General features: G+C 36.5%; 1 protein-coding gene and 1 non-coding gene across 6 annotated transcripts in view; one reads left to right on the forward strand and one right to left on the reverse strand.

The window, feature by feature from the left end:
* The window catches only part of Zmym2 (zinc finger MYM-type containing 2), an 80,885-nt gene that overhangs the window by 24,343 nt on the left and 35,682 nt on the right, over positions 1-20,860 (forward strand). For 4 of the 5 annotated variants that reach the window (XM_036198679.1, XM_036198680.1, XM_036198678.1 and 1 more), the window contains 8 exons: positions 6,203-6,488; positions 8,281-8,446; positions 9,225-9,437; positions 11,349-11,420; positions 12,788-12,938; positions 13,756-13,871; positions 17,043-17,159; positions 19,424-19,574. In XM_036198679.1, coding sequence (XP_036054572.1) covers positions 6,203-6,488; positions 8,281-8,446; positions 9,225-9,437; positions 11,349-11,420; positions 12,788-12,938; positions 13,756-13,871; positions 17,043-17,159; positions 19,424-19,574 — 1,272 coding nt within the window. The remainder of the gene's footprint in view (positions 1-6,202; positions 6,489-8,280; positions 8,447-9,224; positions 9,438-11,348; positions 11,421-12,787; positions 12,939-13,755; positions 13,872-17,042; positions 17,160-19,423; positions 19,575-20,860) is intronic. The other variant, XM_036198681.1, reaches the window with a different exon arrangement.
* Trnaa-agc lies at positions 2,823-2,895 on the reverse strand. The gene has a single exon. It is a non-coding gene; the product is annotated as a tRNA-Ala (tRNA).

The raw sequence follows: 20,860 nt of genomic DNA on the forward strand, positions 1-20,860 counted from the left end.
GCTGTCCTTTGCCATATAGCACATTTGAGGGTGTCTTAGGCTGTAGTGAGACAGTATCTCAAAAAGCTCCCTCCCCAAACCAGCCAGCATACAAAACTGACCTTTCACAACCATAACAGTGTATATTCCTCTGCTTTCGTCTTTCTCTGCGTGTAGATATGCCTGTCTCTACCTCAGTTTCTCTCTGTGTCTGTCTCCACTTATTTAGTCTCATTAGCAACTTTAACACCCTAGGAATTGTGGAGAATTAATTTGAGTTACTAAATAAAATGTAATTGATGTGTACTGCACTTTGATAGATATGCCAGTTACTACTTTTTTCAAAGATTTATTTATTTATTATGCATGCAGTGTTCTGCCTGTGTGTATCCTGCAGGCCAGAAGAGGACACCAGATATCATTACAGATGGTTGTGAGCCACCATGTGGTTGCTGGGAATTGAACTCAGATCCTTAGGAAGAGCAGCCGGTGCTCTTAACTGCTAAGCCATTTATCTAGCCATAGTTATTTCTTTTCTTTTCGGTTTTTTGAGACAGGGTTTCTCTGTGTAGCTTTGCACCTTTCCTGGGACTCACTTGGTAGCCTAGGCTGGCCTCGAACTCACAGAGATCCACCTGCCTCTGCTTCCCGAGTGCTGGGGTTAAAGGCGTGCGCCACCACCGACCGGCAGTTATTTCTTTTTTAAACGAATTTATTTATTCAATGTGTATGAATTTGCTTGTGCACCATGAATTTGAGGCTAGAAGAGGTATAGAAAACCCAGAAACTGGAATTATAGATGGTTGTGAGCCCCCATGTGGGTGCTGGGAATCAAACGTGGGTCCTCTGGAGGTATAGCCAGTTACTCTTAACCTATAAGCCAACTCTCCAGCCTGTTACTTTTGTTTATTTACTTGAAATTAGTATCTGATCAGTGAAGAATGTTTGGAAAATGTATAAGGGGCATTTAAGAATGAGGGGCAGAGTCCCTTATACTAATTGAACATGATCATTCTCAATGCTGTTTGTAGTTATCTTTAAATTCTGGTAGTTTTTTGTTTTTTGTTTTTTTTTTTAATTAAATTAAGCCTAGTTGAAATGTAGCTATGTATACTATCATTTAATTTTATTATTTTTATTATTACTTTTTACTTTATTATTTTGTGTCTATGAGTATTTTGCCTGCATGTATGTCTATGCACCATTTGTATGTATGTCTATGCACTGTTTGTGTGCCTGGTGCTCAAGAAGGTGGTGTGCCTCCATGTACATGCTGAGGGCCTTTGCAAGAACAAGCATTCTTAACCACTGAGCCTAATCTCCAGCCTTAGGTTTTTTGTTTTTCCCTTTAATATTATACTTCTCACAACATTAACAGTTTCTGTATAATTTGTGGGCATTAGTTGAGACATGGTCAGATCCCACTTTGTATCCTTGACCTCACAGTGACCTTTATGTTTCAGCCTTCTGAGTCTGGTATTACTGGGATGCACCATGGCACCTAACTGTTTATATATGTTCATGACTGTCCAGTGGGGATTTGTGTCCATTTCTACCTTTGTTTTTTTCTATTTACTATATTTTGTTCATATTTCTGGCCATCTTCTTAGCATATATTTCTAGAGGTGAAGTTAGGACATAGGTTATCCCCATACATTTTAGTTTGGGAAAAAAAAAAATGGAGCTGGGTGTGGTGGTGCACACCTTCAATCCCATTTCTTGGGAGGCAGAGGCAGGCAGATTTCTGAGTGTGAGGCCAGCCTGGTCTATGGATCAAGTTCCTGGACAGCCAGGGCTGCACAGAGAAACCCTGTAGGAGTGGTATGGAGGGGATGGTTAGTAAGTTATAGAAGGTTCCGAGTGCAGGCATCAAAGGTGTCTGCCACCACCACCTGGCTGAAGAGATGTTTCTTTCTTTCTTTTTTTTTTTTTAAGATTTATTTATTTATTAGGTATACAGTGTTCTGTCTGCACATATCCCTATAGGCCAGAAGAGGGCGCCAGATCTCATTTACAGGTGGTTGTGAGCCACCATGTGGGTGCTGGGAATTGAACTCAGGACTTTTGGGAAAGCAAGCAGCGCTCTTAACCTCTGAGCCATCTCTCCAGCCCCTGAAGAGATGTTTCTTATTACTCATTTTAGAAATTTGTTTCAATACCTCTTCTCCATACATATGCATACATGTGTATGTGTAATTATGCATGTATATGAGTATTGTTATGTGTGCTGTTTATATGAGCTTTGTGTGTGCGCTTGTCTTAGTCACTGTTATGTTGCTGTGAAGAGACCATGACCCAAACAACTCTTATAAAAGAAGGCATATAATTGCAGGCTTGCTTACCGTTCAAAGGCCTGGTCTAGTATCATCATGGTGAGAGCTACATCCTGATCCACAGTCAGGGGAAGAGAGACTAGGCCTTGTGTGGGCTTTTGAAACCTAGTGACATACTCCAACAAGGCCACACCTCCTAATCCCTCTCCAATAGTGCCACCTTCTGATGACCAAGCATTCAAATGTGTGAACAAATGGGGGGCCTTCTTATTCAAACCACCACAGTGTCTATGTACACATGCATGTAGAGTCCTGTCATTGGACATGTTCCTCAACCACTCTCTTTTATCTTTTATTTATTTATTATTTTCTTTTTAATTTTTTGTTTTGTTTTGTTTTGTTTTTGTTTTTCGAGACAGGGTTTCTCTGTAGCTTTGGAGCCTGTCCTGGACTTGCTCTGTAGACCAGCCTGTCCTTGAACTCACAGAGATCCATCTGCCTCTGCCTCCTGAGTGTTGGGATTATAGGCGTGCGCCACCACCACCTGGCCAGCCTGCATTCTTTTTTTTTTTTGGAGCTGAGGATTGAACCCAGGGCCTTGTGCTTGCTAGGCAAACGCTCTACCACTGAGCTAAATCCCCAACGCACTACTTATTTATTATATAAAGGAATGTACAATGCACTTAAGAAAACGTAGAGCTGGCAGGATAGCTCAGTGAATAAATACCCATGCTAGCAAGCCTGATCACTTGGGGTTCATCCAGGGAATTCACATGGTGAAAGAGAGCTGGCTCCCAGAATGAGAGCTGATTTCTTCAAACCGTTAAAAAATGAAACAAGGGGCTGGGGATTTAGCTCAGTGGTAGAGTGCTTGCAAGGTCCTGGGGCTCGATCCTCAGCTCCAAAAAAAACCCAAACCAAGACAAAACCCCAAAATAATCAGACACCATTTCCCCCAAGTAAGTATACAATAGATGCCCTTGTTGATAAAGTAGGTGATCAAAAGATGATCCCACGGAATTGAAGATCTTAGTGATCCAGTATTTGAATTGAAAACAAACAAAACAATTCTTGTTGTTTTTGGAGACAGGATCTCACTCTGTATTGCTGGCTGGCCTGGAACTCTTTGATTTACCTGCCTCTGCCTCCTGAAACTCAGATTAAAAAAGTGTGCCACGGTACCTTTATTAAAGTCCTCTAGTTTAAGCATACTATGTGTAAGCATTTTGACCTTATTTATTTGTATGTTTGTCCATCTGTCCGTCTGTCCGTCCATCCATCCATCCATCCATATTTTGAGACAAGGTTTCTCTGTGTAGCCTGAGTTGTCCTGGATCTCACTGGATCTCTTCTGGCCTTGGACTCAGACATCTGAAAGACATGCACCATTACTTTCCAGTGATTTTTGACCTTTTAAAGATTTGTATTTGTGTTTGTGTCTCTGTAAATGTAGGGGTGCCTGAGGAGGTCAGAAGAGGGTTTCTGATCCTTTGAGCTGGTGCTACATGCAGTTGTGAGCTTCTTGACATGGGTGCTGAGAACAGAACTTGGTTCATCTGGAAGAGCAGAAAGTGCCTCTAACTACCTAGAGTGTGTTCAGCCATATATATATACACACTATCTTTATACCCATTTACTAAAATTGATCAGTTAAAATTAATGATAGCAGGAAAACAGTTCCAGAATGCATTATTTTATGTGTGTGTGTGTATTTTATTGGAGGCAGTCTGTTTTATGTGTTCATATGTATTCATCTCAAATTAGCTTGCCTCCAGTGATTTATTTACTTCAGGAGACTGCACATCCTAAAAGTTCTATAATTTCCCTAAGCAGTTAAACCCGCTAGGGACCAAGTCTTTAAATACATGAGGGACATTGCTCATTCAAATCACCCATCACTCAAGGTTTCACATAGCCCCAGCTGGCCTCAAAATAACTATATAACCAATAATATTTTTAAATTTTAAAGGAATTTAAAAAATTTTTATTTTATGTGTGAGTTTTTACTTACATATATGTATATGCACCACGTACATGCCTTCATGCCATGGAGAACAGGAGGTGGCAGATTCCCTAGAAACTAGAGTTACCGATGGTTGCTAGTCACCATGTAGATACTGGGACTTGAACCCTAGTCCTCTGTAAGAGGAGTATTTTTAACTTCTGAGCCATCTTTACAGCTCCATGACTCGGAACTTTTGATTCTTCTGTCCCCTATTCCAAGTGCTAGGATTATAGAATTGTGTTACTGTGCCTATTTTTTTTGTGGTGCTGAGGACTGTCCTGGGCTTTATGCATGCTTGGTGAGTACATGTTTGGTTGAGCTACATCACCATTTCTTTTTTAAGTTGAAGAGCATTAATATAGTCAGGTAATAATTCAAAATTTGACTGAAAGTATGCAATTGCTTGAAACCATTAATTAGGCTGATTCTTAAATGCTTTTGTAGGTAAAGAAGTCTTTCTAAGATTTGGTAACATGCTTGGTTATTTGTTGGTTTTTCAAGACAAGGTTTCTCTGTCTGCACTTCCTGTCTCATAACCAATGACATTTTTTAGTGCTTTCTGTATGCTAGCCACTGTGCTAGCTTTGTTACATGTATTATCACTTTAATGTTTGATACTATTTCTAGTTTAAAGAAGAATGAAACACATTTTTCTAATACACCAATCTTAGAAGTGGTAGAATACAAACTTATTAAATTTATTTTTACTTACTGCTTTGTATGTGTATGTGCATGAGTGTTTGTATGGGGTACATGTTCACTCCTTTGGATGCTAGAGATTAATCTTGAGTTTGAGACAAAGACTCTAATTTGCCTGGAGCTCACTAAGTTGGCTAGACTGGCTGGCCAGTGAGCCCTAGGGATCTGTCTTTGCCTCCTCCTGGGATTATGAGTGTGTGTGTCATACTTGGCTTGCTTTTTCTTTTTTTTTAAATATTTATTATGTATATAGTGTTCTGCCTGCATGTGTGCCTGCAGACCTGAAAGAAGGACACCAGGTCTCATTAGATGGTTGTGAGCCACCATATGGTTGCTGAGAATTGAACTCAGGACCTCTGGAAGAGCCATCTTTCTACTCCATTGGCTTGCTTTAAAAAAGGCACAAAAAAAACCAAACCAAACAAACAAAAAAAACCAAAAAAAATAAAATAAAATAAAATAAAGTACCCTCAAAAACAAACCAAACCAAGCAAACAAAGCAAAAATAAAAACCATGAAGTCTGTTGAATTCAGACCCTTATACTTGTGCAGCAAGTACATTACCAACTGAGCTATTGTCTAGCTCCTTTCCTTTTTTATTCTTTCTTATTCATTCATTCATTTCATTCTTTCATTTATTTTTGGTTTTTCGAGACAGGGTTTCTCTGTGTAGTTTTGGTGCCTGTCCTGGATCTCACTCTGTAGACCAGGCTGGCCTCAAACTCACAGAGCTCCACCTGGCTCTGTCTCCTGAGTGCTGGGATTAAAGGCGTGCGCCCCCTTCCTTTATAATTTAGACTGGCAAACAAATAATATGCTTTTATCATGTAGAGCATATTGATTAGAAATATGTATGTATTGTGGAATGATGAAATCAAGCCAATCATATATTATACCATATACTTTTTATGAGAACACTTGAAATTACTGTCTTGCCATTTTTAATACTATAATGTATTATTTCTAGAAAGCAGACAATCTTACCCGCAGACACTCTACTTCTGCAAAATTGCTGTTTTATTAGCGTCTGAGATAAGGTCTTACTTTTGAGCTCAGGCTGGTCTTAAATTCACGGCAATCCTTCAGTTTCTTAAATGTTGGGATTATAGGCATGAGCCACCATGTGTGGCTTCAATCAGTATTGTAAACTTTGGCAAACTGGGAAATTAAAACTATTACTTTGATAATTTCTATGTCTTTAAATATCTATTTATATTATCCTTTTTTTCTATATTTTGTTTTTAAGATTCTTGGATCTCGCAGTCAGCATCATTTCCTCGTAACCAGAAACAACAAGGGGTGGATTCTTTATCACCAGTGGCCTCACTTCCTAAACAGATATTCCAGCCTTCTGCCCAACAGCAACCCACTAAACCAGTTAAAGTCACTTGTGCAAACTGCAAAAAACCTCTACAGAAGGGGCAGACAGCTTATCAACGAAAAGGATCAGCTCACCTCTTTTGTTCAACCACCTGCCTTTCCTCTTTCTCTCATAAACCTGCTCCAAAGAAACTCTGTGTTATGTGTAAAAAGTAAGATCAACCTTTTATATAATTCCATGTAGCTGAATAATAATCATAAAAGTATTTAGAAATTTTATTGAGACTCGAGATGAATTCATGGTTTAAAAATTGGTAAACCACTTTGAATATTTGAAGCTATAGATTGAGCTTTCTATTTGGTAGGTTTTAGGTCATTTGTTTAGGCCCTTGTAATTATTTTGACTCTTTTCTCCAATGGATCCCTTGAATTTGCAAAAAATGTGAATTTTATATATATTAATATTTCTTTTTACAGTCCTAGGGATTAAGCCCAGAGCCTTCGCCCCATAGAGACACTCTACTACTAAGTGCATTATTAACTGTAAGAATATAGCTTAATGTTAGACAGTTAATGTACTTATGTTTATGATACAGAATCTATATATGGTACAAGGTCTTACTTTAGAGTATATATGGTACATTCTGTATTAAAAGAAGCTGCATTTTACACTTTTTGGACCATGGTTATCTTCAATTTGACAAATCTCTGGGTTTTGCGAATATTTGTTTTGAGTGTTGTCAAAGTGTTATAGTTTCATGATTCAGGTTAAATCCCCCCCCACCCCCCCACCCCTTTTTTTTTTTTTTTTTTTTTTTGCTATTCTTGGAAATACAGTTTATATCCTGTTTTAGATCTGTTCTCAATGATTGCAAACAAAAGTGGACGATACAATGTATTGCAGGGTCAAATGGATTTTCTGTACTCTCTAGGAGCTGCCCAAGTCTGAACCTATTTTTAGGTATTAGACCTCTGGGAAGGACTTAGTGCTTTATTCTTGTAGTAAATCCAAGCACAGAAACAATTGTTCTATAGTGTATAGGTTATTTTACAATACACTAAATACTGTAAGAGAGTCTAGAAATTTGGTATTTCTTTGAAGTCAATAGTGTCATATTATTATATTTTAAGGTTTTTTTTTTTTTTTTTTTAAAGATACCTGGCTTTGTACTCCAGGCTGTCTTAGAACTTTATATAAAACATTCTGGTGCTGGGCGGTGGTGGTGCACGCCTTTAATCCCAGCACTCAGGAGACAGAGCCAGGTAGATCTGTGAGTTCAAGGCCAGCCTGGTCTACAGAGTGAGATCCAGGACAGGCACCAAAATTACACAGAGAAAGCCTGTCTCGAAAAACAAAAACAAACAAAAGACATTCAGGCTTCAAACTTGTTGCAATCCCTCTATTTCTCCCTCATGCTAGGATTACAGGTGCATGCCCTCCATATTCTATTTACTCATTATTTTATTTATGCATCAATTAATTAATTCTTTATAAAATTTATGTCCAAACAGGGTCTTATGTAATCTAGGTTGGCTGTATATTGAGGACCTTGAACCTCTGATCCTTTTTACCTCCATCTTCTAAGTGTTTGGATTATAGGTGTGAGCCACCATGCCTGCCAAGTGGTTCATTTAAGTAGAAAATATTTCGTGTAGTCTCTCTAGATGTTAAAATTCTATAATCTAGGAATCTTATGTTTACCTATTAATTGGAGAGGGGAATTGAACAGGCACTATCAGTTTAATTCCATGTAATTATGATAATTTTATTTTAGTGTTTCCAATATCTAAAAGCCATGTTAGTGCATTTGAAGGTAAATTATTAGTGACAGGATCAAATATTTTGACTTTTTAATCTTATTGCCAAGAGTTCATATTTTATATTAAAAGTGATCTCCTGAAATCTAAAAATGGTGTTTAATTTCCATGAGTAAATCTGTGGTGATAACTTATTTTTAGTTTCTTTTGAAATGAAACTTTTAAGTTATACCTCTTGTTTTTCAGAGATATAACTACAATGAAAGGAACAATTGTTGCTCAAGTAGATTCAAGTGAGTCCTTCCAAGAATTTTGTAGTACATCTTGTCTGTCTCTCTATGAAGACAAGCAGAGTCCTGCTAAAGGAACTCTAAATAAATCGAGATGCACAATCTGTGGCAAACTGACTGAGGTTTGTACTTCTGTACTTTGCACTTACTCTCATGTGAGATTATTTCAGATGTTGACAGCTTTTCCCTACTTTTTTATTGGTGCATGTGTCATTAGAAGTGAGGCTATATAAACTTTTTAGAGTATTCTGTTATGCAATCCTAGTCTTCCAAGAAAGCTGACTCAGGAGGAATTACTTTGTTTATTTCATAGGTTGAAAGCGGTCACAGAAAAAGAGCCCCAGTATTATGACTGTACTTTTTCTTTTTTTTACTGGTATAATAATATGTTTATTTATACAAATAGGCTGACTACATAAAAAGACAAACACGGACAAATAGAAGTGAAAGAGTTTTCAAAAAATACATTCACATTAAGTATGACATTAAAGTAACCTGTGTATGCACACCTTATTTGAATTGTTTGTAGTACTGGCTTTTCTTCCTTGCCTAGTGCAGTGTACTTTATCATTTCTTTCGGAGTTGTCTAAAGATTTATAGTAAGTCTGTTTATGAAATGTAATATTAACACAATCCAAACATGGTGTTTCTGTCGTTTTTAATCTATCTTTAGAGAAATTTATAGTGATAATCACTGTGGTCATTCATTTTCAAGAGTGCCTTGCATGTGTGCATATGCTCTTATGTATATAAACAGTTTAAAGACATAGTATATGTATTTTGATTTTTCTTTTTCCTTAAATTTAGCTTCCTTGGGTGTTTTTGTTGCTTTTGGATCGATCAGCTTTTTAGCTACTTGAAAACAGATACACTCTTTAAAATTGTTTGTTTTTCTTTTAGATTCGCCATGAAGTTAGTTTTAAGAATATGACTCATAAGCTGTGCAGTGACCACTGCTTTAATAGATACAGAATGGCCAATGGTCTAATAATGAATTGCTGTGAACAGTGTGGAGAATATTTGCCTAGTAAAGGTGCTGGAAATAATGTTCTGGTGATTGATGGTCAGCAGAAAAGATTTTGCTGTCAGAGTTGTGTCAGTGAATACAAACAGGTAATTTATGTGCTAAAAAACCCCAGGTGTTCTTTTGGGTGAGTTTGGAAGCATTGTAATTCTAATATAGGGAGATTTAACCATATTTATCTTGGAATCTCATTTAAGTTCATAATTTTTTTTATGTGAAGATGGCCTACCTCAAATGAATTAAGAATATATGTAGGTTGTTGTGAAATCAACGTGTGATTTTTACACACCATAGTAAATGCTGCTAGTGTAGTTCTTCTTTTGAATCTTCTTCTTTTGTGGGGGATGTTAGAGCTTGGGTTGGGAAGGATTGATTACATTTATATTTCAGCTTTAATATTAATTTCCAATTTTTGGTGTCTAGTTTGAGTTTGTAAATACATTTAGAAGTAAAATATGCATAATAGATAAGCTGTGTGTGTGTGTGTGGATATATATATATATATACAGAACAAAACAGACTAAAAGTACTACTTTACAAATCATAGTAATCAAGGTGAAAACAAGCACCTAAACTAAAGCTTATCTATTATAAGCCATCATAAAAATGCTTCAATAATTACAATGTGCTTGAAGAAGAAATGAAGTAGAAGCTCTTAATTTAAAAACAGATGTGGAGCCAGGAGTGGTGCTGCACACTTTTTTTTTTTTTGTTCTTTGAGACAGGGTTTCTCTGTGTAGCTTTGTGCCTTTCCTGGAACTCGCATTGTAGCCCAGGCTGGCCTTGAACTCACAGAGATCCGCCTGGTTCTGTCTCCCGAGTGCTGGGATTAAAGCCGTGCGCCACCAACGCTGCACACCTGTAACCCCAGCACTTCAGAGACTAAGGCATTCAGATCTCTGGAAATTCAGGCTGGAACCAAGGCTACATAGTAAGACCCCGACTCAAAAAACAAAGAAATAAATGTGCTATGCTGCTGTTGTAGTTGTGTTTCTAGAGTAGAGGGTGAAGGTTTTGTCTCTTGGTGTTGGGTTTCTTCTATAAGTGCTTCTGTTGCTCATTTCAAAATTGTATTCTTGTCTTTAATTTTAAGTTGTTGATGTTTCTTGTCTTTTTTGGGGGGGCAGGGGTAAAGTTAATCTAGGGTTTACTCAGCTATCTGTAGATTATGTCTTCTGCCTGATATGAGGCATCTTCAGGCATTATTTCTTAGAAAACTCTTCTTTTTGTCTCTTCCCTTCAGAGCTCTAAAAATATGAAATAGTACAATTTCTGTTTATTGTCTTAAAATTATCTGATTCTTTAAGACAGGGTTTTACTATGTAGCCTTGGTTCTAGCCCTGAATTTCCAGAGATCTGCCTGCCTTAGTCTCTGAAGTGCTGGGATTAAAGGTGTGCAGCGCCACACCTGGCTCCATATCTGTTTTTAAATTGAGAGCTTCTACTTTATTTCTTCTTCAGGCACATTGTAATTATTGAAGCATTTTTATGATGGCTACTTATGAAATCTTTGCCTGCTAATTCTAACATTGGTAATTTGGGTTTTGACATCTATTGCCTTACTAATTTTAAAGTTTTAACTTTGCTTTTGGTGATGAGGATTGCTGTTTTTAACTTAAATTGTGACTTTGTAGCCTAGGGTACTTTTCTTTTTTCCTTTATTTGTGTGTTTGTGTGTGTGTGTGTGTGTGTGTGTGTGTGTGTGTGTTAATATTGTTATGCTTATCTAGCATTAAAGAACAGGTGTTGGGTCTTCAATGCTGCCAGGGTGTGGAGGGACGAATCAAAACTCTTGTTTTTTCTTTTCCACATTGTTCTGTTAATGTTTTATCATTTCCCCCCTCTTCAACAGTGAGCACAGAACAGAAAATGTACTGTTGAAAGTTAGAAGGAAATTATGAACCAGTCAATAACTGAAGCAACTTTCGTAGATTATTTATTTACTTTTCAGTCTAACAGCTTTTCTTTATATACTTACAAAATCTTTTACAATGTTTTAGGTAGGTAGCCATCCAAGCTTCCTGAAGGAAGTTCGAGATCACATGCAGGACTCTTTCTTAATGCAGTCTGAGGTGAGCAGGAATGTTGGTGAGATTGAAGACCCATTTAAAAAAAATTTTTTTTTTTTTGGAGCTGAGGACTGAACCCAGGGCCTTGCTAGGCAAGCTCTCTACCACTGAGCTAAATCTCCAACCTAAATTTTTTTTTTTTTAATTTCATGTTTGTATGTGTATATGTGTATGTGGGCTTGTGCATGCCAAGATAGGTGTATGAAGGTTACAGGACAACTTGTGGAAATTAGTTATCTTATAATATGTAGGTCCCTGGTGTCAAATGTATATGAAAAATCACACCCATTTGAAGCATTAATGTATTTTAGCATAATTGTATAAGTATATTAAAATTTATTCTCCTTATTTATAGCAGATGACGAATGTTTTTATTTCTCCAAGAGATCTAGTTTTCACTTCCACTAAAATTTACCTGTCTTTTGTCAGAGTATCCTTGTGTTCTTAGAAAATTCTTTTCAGATACTGTTTTTTGATATTGTTTACCCAGATTAATAATACCCCTCTGATACAATTGACATCCTGCTTTTAATGTTTCTTAGCCACTAAGGCTGTGTGTGTGTATATATTTTTTCTTCTTCCTGTGCTCCACTTTGCAGTTTTTTCTTCCTTTTTTTGGTGTTGCTACTGTATCTTTTTGGACAGGGTCACATTATGTAGCTTAGCTTAGCCTCCTGCCTCAGCTTCCTTCATGCTGAGATTGAGCTATGCAGACTACTGCCAGCTCCTTCCATATCTCTACTTCTTACACTTGCACATGTTAGTTCTTAGCCCGAGTCCCTCTTCTGAAATACCTGTGGTTTTGTGCAGCTCCCTTCATTATTTTGTTTTCTAAATTGTAGTTGTCCAGAACGTCATCTATTTCCTCAACTCAGTAAAACTTCGGGGCTCAAAATCCACCTCCAGGCAGTGAGATTTAGTAGCCGTACATAGAACTTGCTTTATTCTTGTTCCTTAGAGATGCAGTCTTGAAAATAGTACCAAAACCATTGTACACACACAGAAAAGCTACTATGCTTTTCCTAGATTTTCCACTAAATATAGACAAAATCATTGTTTTTTGAAGGAGAGTTAGATGATGATTGGTTTGCTAGAACCTAGTTTAGTTAATGGCACATTTAGTTTGCTTTTAGAAAGGGTGTAATAGAATCACTTTGAAAAGGCAGCAAATGCTTTGAACCAGGTATGATGGCATGTGTCTATATAATCCCAGATCTTATGGGGCTAAGAGAAGAAGGTCCTAAGTTTTGAAGCCTGCCTAGGCTCCATAGAGAGCTCTGTCTTTTGCTGTTTTAAAAAAAAATTGCTATGATGAAATTAGTTCTAGTTGAATTTTTTTTTTAAATTATCTTTTTATGTTCAAATTTTAGAAATACGGAAAACTGACAACTTGTACTGGTTGCCGAGCACAGTGCAGGTTTTTTGATATGACTCAGTGCATAGGTCCTAATGGATATATGGAGCCATATTGTTCAACTGCTTGCATGAATAGTCACAAGACAAAATATGCAAAGTCACAAAGTAAGTTTCAGGTATTTGAAGGTTTAATGACGTAATTGTTTATTAAAAGTCACATCTTAATTTTACCTTGTTTTAACAGTATTTGGTTTTCTCATACCAAACTTGTTTATTGCAAGTATAAAACTATTTTGATGGTTCCCATACTTTTTAATTTTTAAAAATTACTATGTTTTTTTGGTTTTGTTTTGTTTTTTGGTTTCCGAGACAGGGTTTCTCTGTGTAGCTTTGCGCCTTTCCTGGATCTCGCTCTGTAGACCAGGCTGGCCTTGAACTCACAGAGAGCCGCCTGCCTCTGTCTCCTGAGTGCTGGGATTAAAGGCTTGCACCACCACCGTCCAGCAAATTACTGTGGTTTTATTTGTATCTGAAATTTTTAGCTAAAACTGTTTCTACACCCATAATTTTCTAAAACATTATTATGTATCTATGTATACTTTAGTTAATAGTTTTTTTAATGGCAATATGTTTTTTATTAAACGTTTATTCTCATTTTATGTTTATGGGTGTTTTCCTCTGTGGTGCATGCAGTGCCCACAGAGTCTGAAGAGGGTGAAGGGTCATGTGGAACTGGTGTTAAAGGCGGTTAGTTGCTTTGTAGGTGCTGGGAACTGAACTTGGGTCCTTTGCAAGAGTTCTTAATTGCTGAGCCACTTACTAAACCAAGGCAGTAATTTTAAAGATGCCAATAATTTTGAAAACCATAAGGTACAAATATAGAATAATTTATAGAGAGACCCATTTAAACAGTCAGTTAACATTTTAAGAAACCCTTCTTTTTCTTTATAAAGAAATCAGGTATGTATCTTTTTTCTTCTAGGTTTGGGAATTATTTGCCATTTTTGTAAGCGAAACTCTTTACCTCAATACCAAGCCACAATGCCTGATGGAAAACTATATAACTTTTGCAATTCCAGTTGTGTGGCTAAATTTCAGGTTTGTTATTTATTTTTCCCCACCCCCTATAAAACACATATAGAAAACAATTAGTGTAATATGCTTTATTTTTTCTGCTACTTTTTACTTAATTTGTTGAAGGCCTGATTGGAGGGTGGAAACTATATCATGAGTCACAGAAGGCCTGGTTGAACTGTACAGTTTGGATGTGATACAGAGCTTGAAGGAAAATGAATTTTAGTGTAGTTTAGTTTAGTGTTGGATGTATAGTGCTTTTCTTGTTAGTTTGTGTAGCTGTGTTCTGTGATAAATGAATGAAATAAATAGGTGTCTTAAGCCTGGAAATATTAAGCATATATGTTTTCAAACTTATAATGGGACATTGTAAAAAGGCGATTTAGATTTTTTTTAATAGCAGTATGAATATGATGTCTATTTCAGGGAGACATTTCTGATTTGGTAAATGGTAAGAGTTGTCTGATATGGTCCTTCAAACTTGGAGTATGAATAATCTCAGATGTTTTAGGAAGTGTTGAAACTTGGTTGACCACTCTGAAGGAATAGTTTAGAGGGAATCAAGTGTTAGTTAGTACTAGTAGGTTTACGTATTGTATGTGAGAATTTCAGGATATTGCTCAAAGGCTCAAGCCAATGCATAAAGCTATGATTCACAAATTATTTCATCTAACAGTTCTACTTTGTTTTAGGCACTGTGCTGTTAATTTATTTAAACTGAAACTAGTCTTTTCCATGTGCTACAGGAGTTACTACAACAGTTACTACCATTTCAATTGAGATTTTTAGACTCAGTCAAGTGAATGAATACTGTTTTCTTAGTTGAAGTCATGGCCATTGATAGATAAAATTCTTAAAGTGGCACATAATGTTTCTATTGTGTTGGTTTTTCTTAAACTAGAAATAAAGGCATAACTAATTTGTGAAGAGAAGGATAGTGCTGGTCGCCTGCTCCTTGTCAGATATCAAACTACCTATATTGTTTCTGATGGTAGGTGGACTGGACTGATAAGATATTGTCTTCATGTCTGCACTCTCCACCCTGCTTTGTAACGTCAGAGCTCAGGTTGGCCTAGACTGGAAGCCATAGCACCTTTCTCAAACTGCTGAGTGGTAGGATTGCAGGCCTGAGCCATTAGGATCAGCTGAACTACTTTTCCATTTCCTTGAAACTTGTCTTGGCTATAGTTTGAGGCTGTGTATGTACATTAAATATTTTTAAGAAACATACAGATAAAGATGTAAATATCCATCCTTATATAGTCTATATACAAATAAGACAGAGTTGATAAAGAGGCAATATTTTAATCTCAAGCAAATCATATATCTTGAACTCTATATCTGTATTAGGATATTTTACTTTTAAAAGCAAGATAAGAGGGCTGGAGAGCTCAGCGATTAGGAGCACAGGCAGGCTGCTCTTCCAGGAGACATGGTTCAGTTCCCAGCACCTACATGGCTGCTCACAGTTGTCTGTACCTCCAGTTCCAGGGGACCTGGTATTCTCACACAGGCATACTTGCAGGCAAACCACCAGTGCACATAAAAATAAGTACATCTTTATAAAAAGCAATATAATAGAATACTACTCTTTTGTTTTTTTAAACTGTTATAAAAAATAGCTTATAAGCAAAATTTGCTATTTCTCATAGTTTTGGAACTTAGAAAATCCAATGACTCTTGCAAGTTTGTGGCTCAAAGACCTGTTAGGCTTGACTAGATGAAACTGGATGAGGTAATCCAAAAGGCATGTGACATTTTAGTCATCAGATAGTAAATGTCTTTTTTGCTTCTTCCTTCCTTTCACAAGTTTTAATTTTATTGTACAATGAGGTATTTAAAAACGATTGTTTCTCCCTCCATTGTTTCCTTCTTTCTTTTTCTTTTCTTTCTTTTTTGGTTTTTCGAGACAGAGTTTCTCTGTGTAGCTTTTGGAGCCTATCATGGAACTGGTGCTGTAGACCAGGCTGGCCTTGAACTCACAGAGACCCGCCTGCCCTCTGCCTCTTGAGTGCTGGGAACAAAGGTGTGCTCCACCACTTCCCGGCCCTCTATTGTTTCTTAAATAAGTTTATTAGCTACTTGATACCTGTACAAGGTTATGTGTAACCTTTATTTTTGGTTGTGAGCCTAGCCTTTAATGGCTGAGCCATCTCTCCAGCCATGTGTAACCTTTATATGTGATGCAGGATATACTTCAAAGAATGATAAATTACAGTGTACTCAGGTTAAAATTCAGAAAGAAAATAGCCGGGCGTGGTGATTGCTTACTTCTTTAAGCACTCAGGAGGCAGCTCTACATAGCTAATTCAAGGACATTTAGGACGATATAGAAACTGTCTCGTACGAAGAATCAGAAAAAAAAATTCAAGTCTGTGTATGTTTATATGTTCTATCTTATTCTGTAAATTACTCCTTGTATGAATACCAGAATATCAGCTTTTAGCCTTTTACTCCCCCCCCCCTTGAGACAGGGTTTCTCTTTGTAACCTTGGCTGTCCTGGAACTCTCTTCGTGTAGTCCAGGCTGGCCTTGAACTCACAGAGATCCATCTGCCTCTTAAGTGCTGGAATGAAAGGTGTGTGCCATCACTGCTTGGCTTGGTTGCCTTTTTAAAACATAATACATGCTGTTTTCCTTGATTAAGGGCCTAGAGTGAGAATTACGGGAGTAATGTTGTGGGGCAAGTAATTCATAACTCAGTATTTTTGATTGTAGTCGAGATCAGTGCAGGACTACCTGTCTCCTTTCCGTCTTCCCCTACTTCCCGCCTCTCTTCTCATCCCTCTTCCTTGCTTTTATTTTGTAGTTCAGAACTTGGACACCTAACCTTACTGTTAAGCATTTTCTTCAGCTGAAGTAATTAAGCTGTAGTTTTTCCTTTTTGTATTTTATTTTAGGTACTTCTTGGTAAACATTTCAATTTATAAAGCTTACAGTGTACTTTGTTTTGCAGTATTGGGCATTGAAGCTAGGGACTTGAACTTGCTAAGCAAGCATCTTTCTACTGAGCTACATCCCAGCCCTTTTAACACAATGTATTTTAAAGGGAAAATTAAGAATGATTGTTTCACCTACTAAAGAAATAATTAGCAAATAAACTATTGCATTCTGCATCTAGTGGACATTTGATAGTACTTGCAGGTAGTTCTAAAAATACATGTCAGACTAAGTGTATTTTGTTCTTTATTTTAGGCTCTAAGCATGCAGTCATCTCCAAATGGCCAATTTGTAGCACCCAGTGATATTCAATTGAAATGCAACTACTGTAAAAATTCCTTTTGTTCAAAACCAGAAATCTTGGAATGGGAGGCAAGTCTTGTGTTATCTAATGTGTTATCTAATGCTAAGATGAGAATAAAATAACTGGCATTTCTGTTTGGAAACCTTTCTTAGTGGATATAAGTTTCATAATTTTTTGTTGTTGGTGTATATACTCATGTGGAAATGAAATCAACAGGATAGATTTCAGGTGAAGTAATTTAATGAAGTCACATGCATAATTAATATGCTTGTAACAGAATATAAAAAGTCACTTTATACACCCAGATTATCTGTCTTATTTTACTTTTTCTCCTCATTATCATCTATGAACTATAAATACCGTACTGCTCAATATTTGTAGAATTAGAGTATGTTAAGTCACATACTGTGCTGTCATTTAACATCTTAGGTTTTAGTAAGAGAGTAGAGGCCTGTGATTTTCTAGTTGATTTTCTCCTTGGCACTCGTAACCCATTTCAGTGTCCTTACTCACTGGTCATGTTCCATCGTTTGCTGTTGGCACTTTTCAACAGTGAGTTCATTTCCATGAGAGGAGAGTAATGGATAGATTGATCCAGGCTGCTCATTGCTGTGCTGAACAATGTTTACTTTTGGCTATTGGGTGGTCCGAGGTAGAACCTGAAGTATACTTAAAAGTTATAGATATATCTTTATATATATATATATATATATATATATATATATATATATATATGATATAAGATTACTTTTTGTGATTGTTCACACATCACTTAAAATGTAACACTCGGGTGAGAAGTGATACCTAGAATTATACTTCATGGTTTCTAAACTATTTGGAAATCTGAGAAAGTCGATTATTTTAGTTCCTATAAAATTCTGTTTTTTATTATTTTGTTTGGTGCTGTCTCCAGTGTAGTTAAATCAGTCATTCTTTGGAGACTCTTTTTTTTTTTTTAGCTAAGGATTGAACCCAGGGCCTTGAGCTTGCTAGGCGAGCGCTCTGCCACTGAGCTAAATCCCCAGCTCATCTTTGGAGACTCTTGATGGCATCCTCTCCTTAGTTTTAAACTAACAACTACTTAACTAGTAGCAGAAATAATACTGAATGCCCAACATGAGAAAAATAAGAAATGACCAGGGAGTGAGGAAAGAAAGCCATGGGCAAGCCCACAAATAGTATCAATATGAAATAAATGTCTTATTATTATTATTATTTTTTTTCCTGGAGCTGAGGACTGAACTTTTAGAGCCTTGCGCTTGCTCTACCACTGAGCTAAATCCCTAACCCCTAAATGTCTTATAATAAACTGAAATGTAATAATTTCAGATGAAAATCATTGCTACCCAGATTTTATAGTGATAGGGTATTGATAACTTCAGTGTTAGATGCCATTAATAGATACTGTCCTATTGACCCTCAGGAGACGATGAGTTTAGGGCCTTTTTTCAGTCCATAATTAGTAGTTACGATTTTTTTCCTTTTTTTTTTTCGTGTGTGTCTTTTTCTTTGTATGTTTCTGTGTGACTGTGTGTCTGTGTGTCCTTCTTAGCCATGTTTTCTCCTTGACTTTTTTATTCATAATGCGACAGTTTTCCATTGATGACCGCTTTAACTTCCTGAGTTGTTTGCTGCGTTGCTTTACTTCCTTACATTAGTCTTCAGATATCTCTAATACGTGTTAAGTTGACTTAGACTTAATCTGTAGCTGCCATAATTTGGGAGAAAAGTTACTTTTCTTCGAATTTTATTTCTTAAATCCTGGCTCTTTCTTTAAAAAGTAGGCCTGACAGCTGTAGCTTTGAAGCCAGGATAAGTAGTAATTAACCATTTTTCATTAAGGAAACTAACTTAGTCTCAAGGTTTGCATCAGTGCTGTAGAATAGCAGCACTAACTTGAAAACTTAGACAGAATAGATGTTTTTATTAGAGTGTCAGGAAAGTATTTGAATCTACCTGTTTTTAACAAAGAGTATCTTGCATTGACTAAAAATGTTGTATCTTGTATTTCTGTAGCTTACATTGTATTGTTTCATTATTTCCTTTTTGTTTCTCCAATACAGTTAGCATTTCCAGACTGATACTTCATGTTAGTGATTTTTCAACTAGTCATAGAATACTTTTAGGGTAGTTAATGATGCTGAATTTAGTGGAGCTATGTTTATATATAGTGAATTGGTTAGCTTAGATGTCTGTGGCCTATAGGAAATGTGTCTTCAAGGATCATTAAATAGGTAAATGATTTAACTTACTGTAAAAGTGGCTTGTTTGTTTCTTAAACTTGGTCTTGAGATGGTTCTCATACTTACCAAGGTTCCCATTGTGCATTTAGAACAAAGTTCATCAGTTCTGCAGCAAAACTTGCTCAGATGACTATAAGAAGTTGCATTGCATAGTTACATATTGCGAATACTGCCAAGAGGAGAAGACGCTTCATGAAACAGTAAATTTCTCTGGCGTTAAGAGACCTTTCTGTAGTGAAGGCAAGTGTGTACACAGTGTTCATTGTTCATAACTTTGACTATATATAATTAATGCCTTTTGCCAAAATCGTTATGTAATTATAGATGTCCAGAATAGGTGCACTATTTTAATAAGGCTTAACAAAACTTAAGTTTACTTTTATGCTGAATTGTTTTGTTGTTAGAAATTTGGGGATGAAAGGAAAGAAAGCATTGTTACACCATGTCATCTTTAAACTTGTATGTTGTGGCCTGAAAGCTGATTTTCAAGAGCAAAGAATGGTTTGTGTTAGTTGCATTTCCTCTACCAGCTTGCTACAGATGTTTTTAGTAGACAGATTGATCTTCACTGATCTCAAAATCTGAAACCCATGATACTTTAGAAGTTTCAGGTTTAGGATTTTTAGGTTAAGGAAGCTCAGTCAATAAAGTGCATCTGTTCAAAATAAACACCTCATAACTTCCCCAAATCTGAAATTCCTCTGACCCCAAGCATTTTAGATAAGGGTCACTGATGGATAGGTTGGAGGAATTACATGCAGTGACAACTATAGAGGGTACATTTAGGGTATGGGTGTCTGGGGCACATTGGGTTCTGTTACAATGTTTACAAACATCCTTTCTCCTTACTTAAGTTTTGCTGGTCTCAGCAGAAATCAGGTTATACTCTAGTTCTGAACTCACTTCTATGTGCTTGTTAGTAGTATCCCAGTTGTCACAGTTTTGTTCTAAGCTGGCTTTCACCTTCTCTTCTTTCTTTTGCTTGTGCCACTGACCTATTATTTTCCGCTGAGGATTCTTTGTCTCTTGCTTCTACTTTTTCTGTGGATTCCTATAGCAAATGGGGGCAAGAGGAAAGTTGAATAATCCTAAATGCCAATGTCAATGACAAATTCAGATGTATCAGTTTGTTCAACTGTTACCTCCATACATACTTCTCATACGCACTTAGAACATGTATGTTAGAAGGTATTAACAAAGCAAGGCATTTCTACTTAGTTGTAATTGGTACATCTCACCTAGAACCATGATGCTTTATTACCTTGATTATCTAAGAGCAAAGTTCTAGTGGAAATGACACATTCTAAGATGATACTGAGTTAATTGAATCTATCACTTGGATTTTTGTGCAAAAAGTCTAATTCATGCCTAAGTCTGAACATAATAATTGATAATTAATATATGTGTTAGTGATCTTGTAGAAATTAGATTTTAGTAAACCTAAAATGGATTATACTAAATAAAGAGTGCATCAAATAGTTAATTGATACTTAGAAACATAATTTTCATGGGGACAGACTTAAGGT

The sequence above is a fragment of the Onychomys torridus genome, chromosome 9 (genome assembly GCF_903995425.1).
Source record: "Onychomys torridus chromosome 9, mOncTor1.1, whole genome shotgun sequence".
In the NCBI taxonomy this organism is placed as follows: domain Eukaryota; kingdom Metazoa; phylum Chordata; class Mammalia; order Rodentia; family Cricetidae; genus Onychomys; species Onychomys torridus.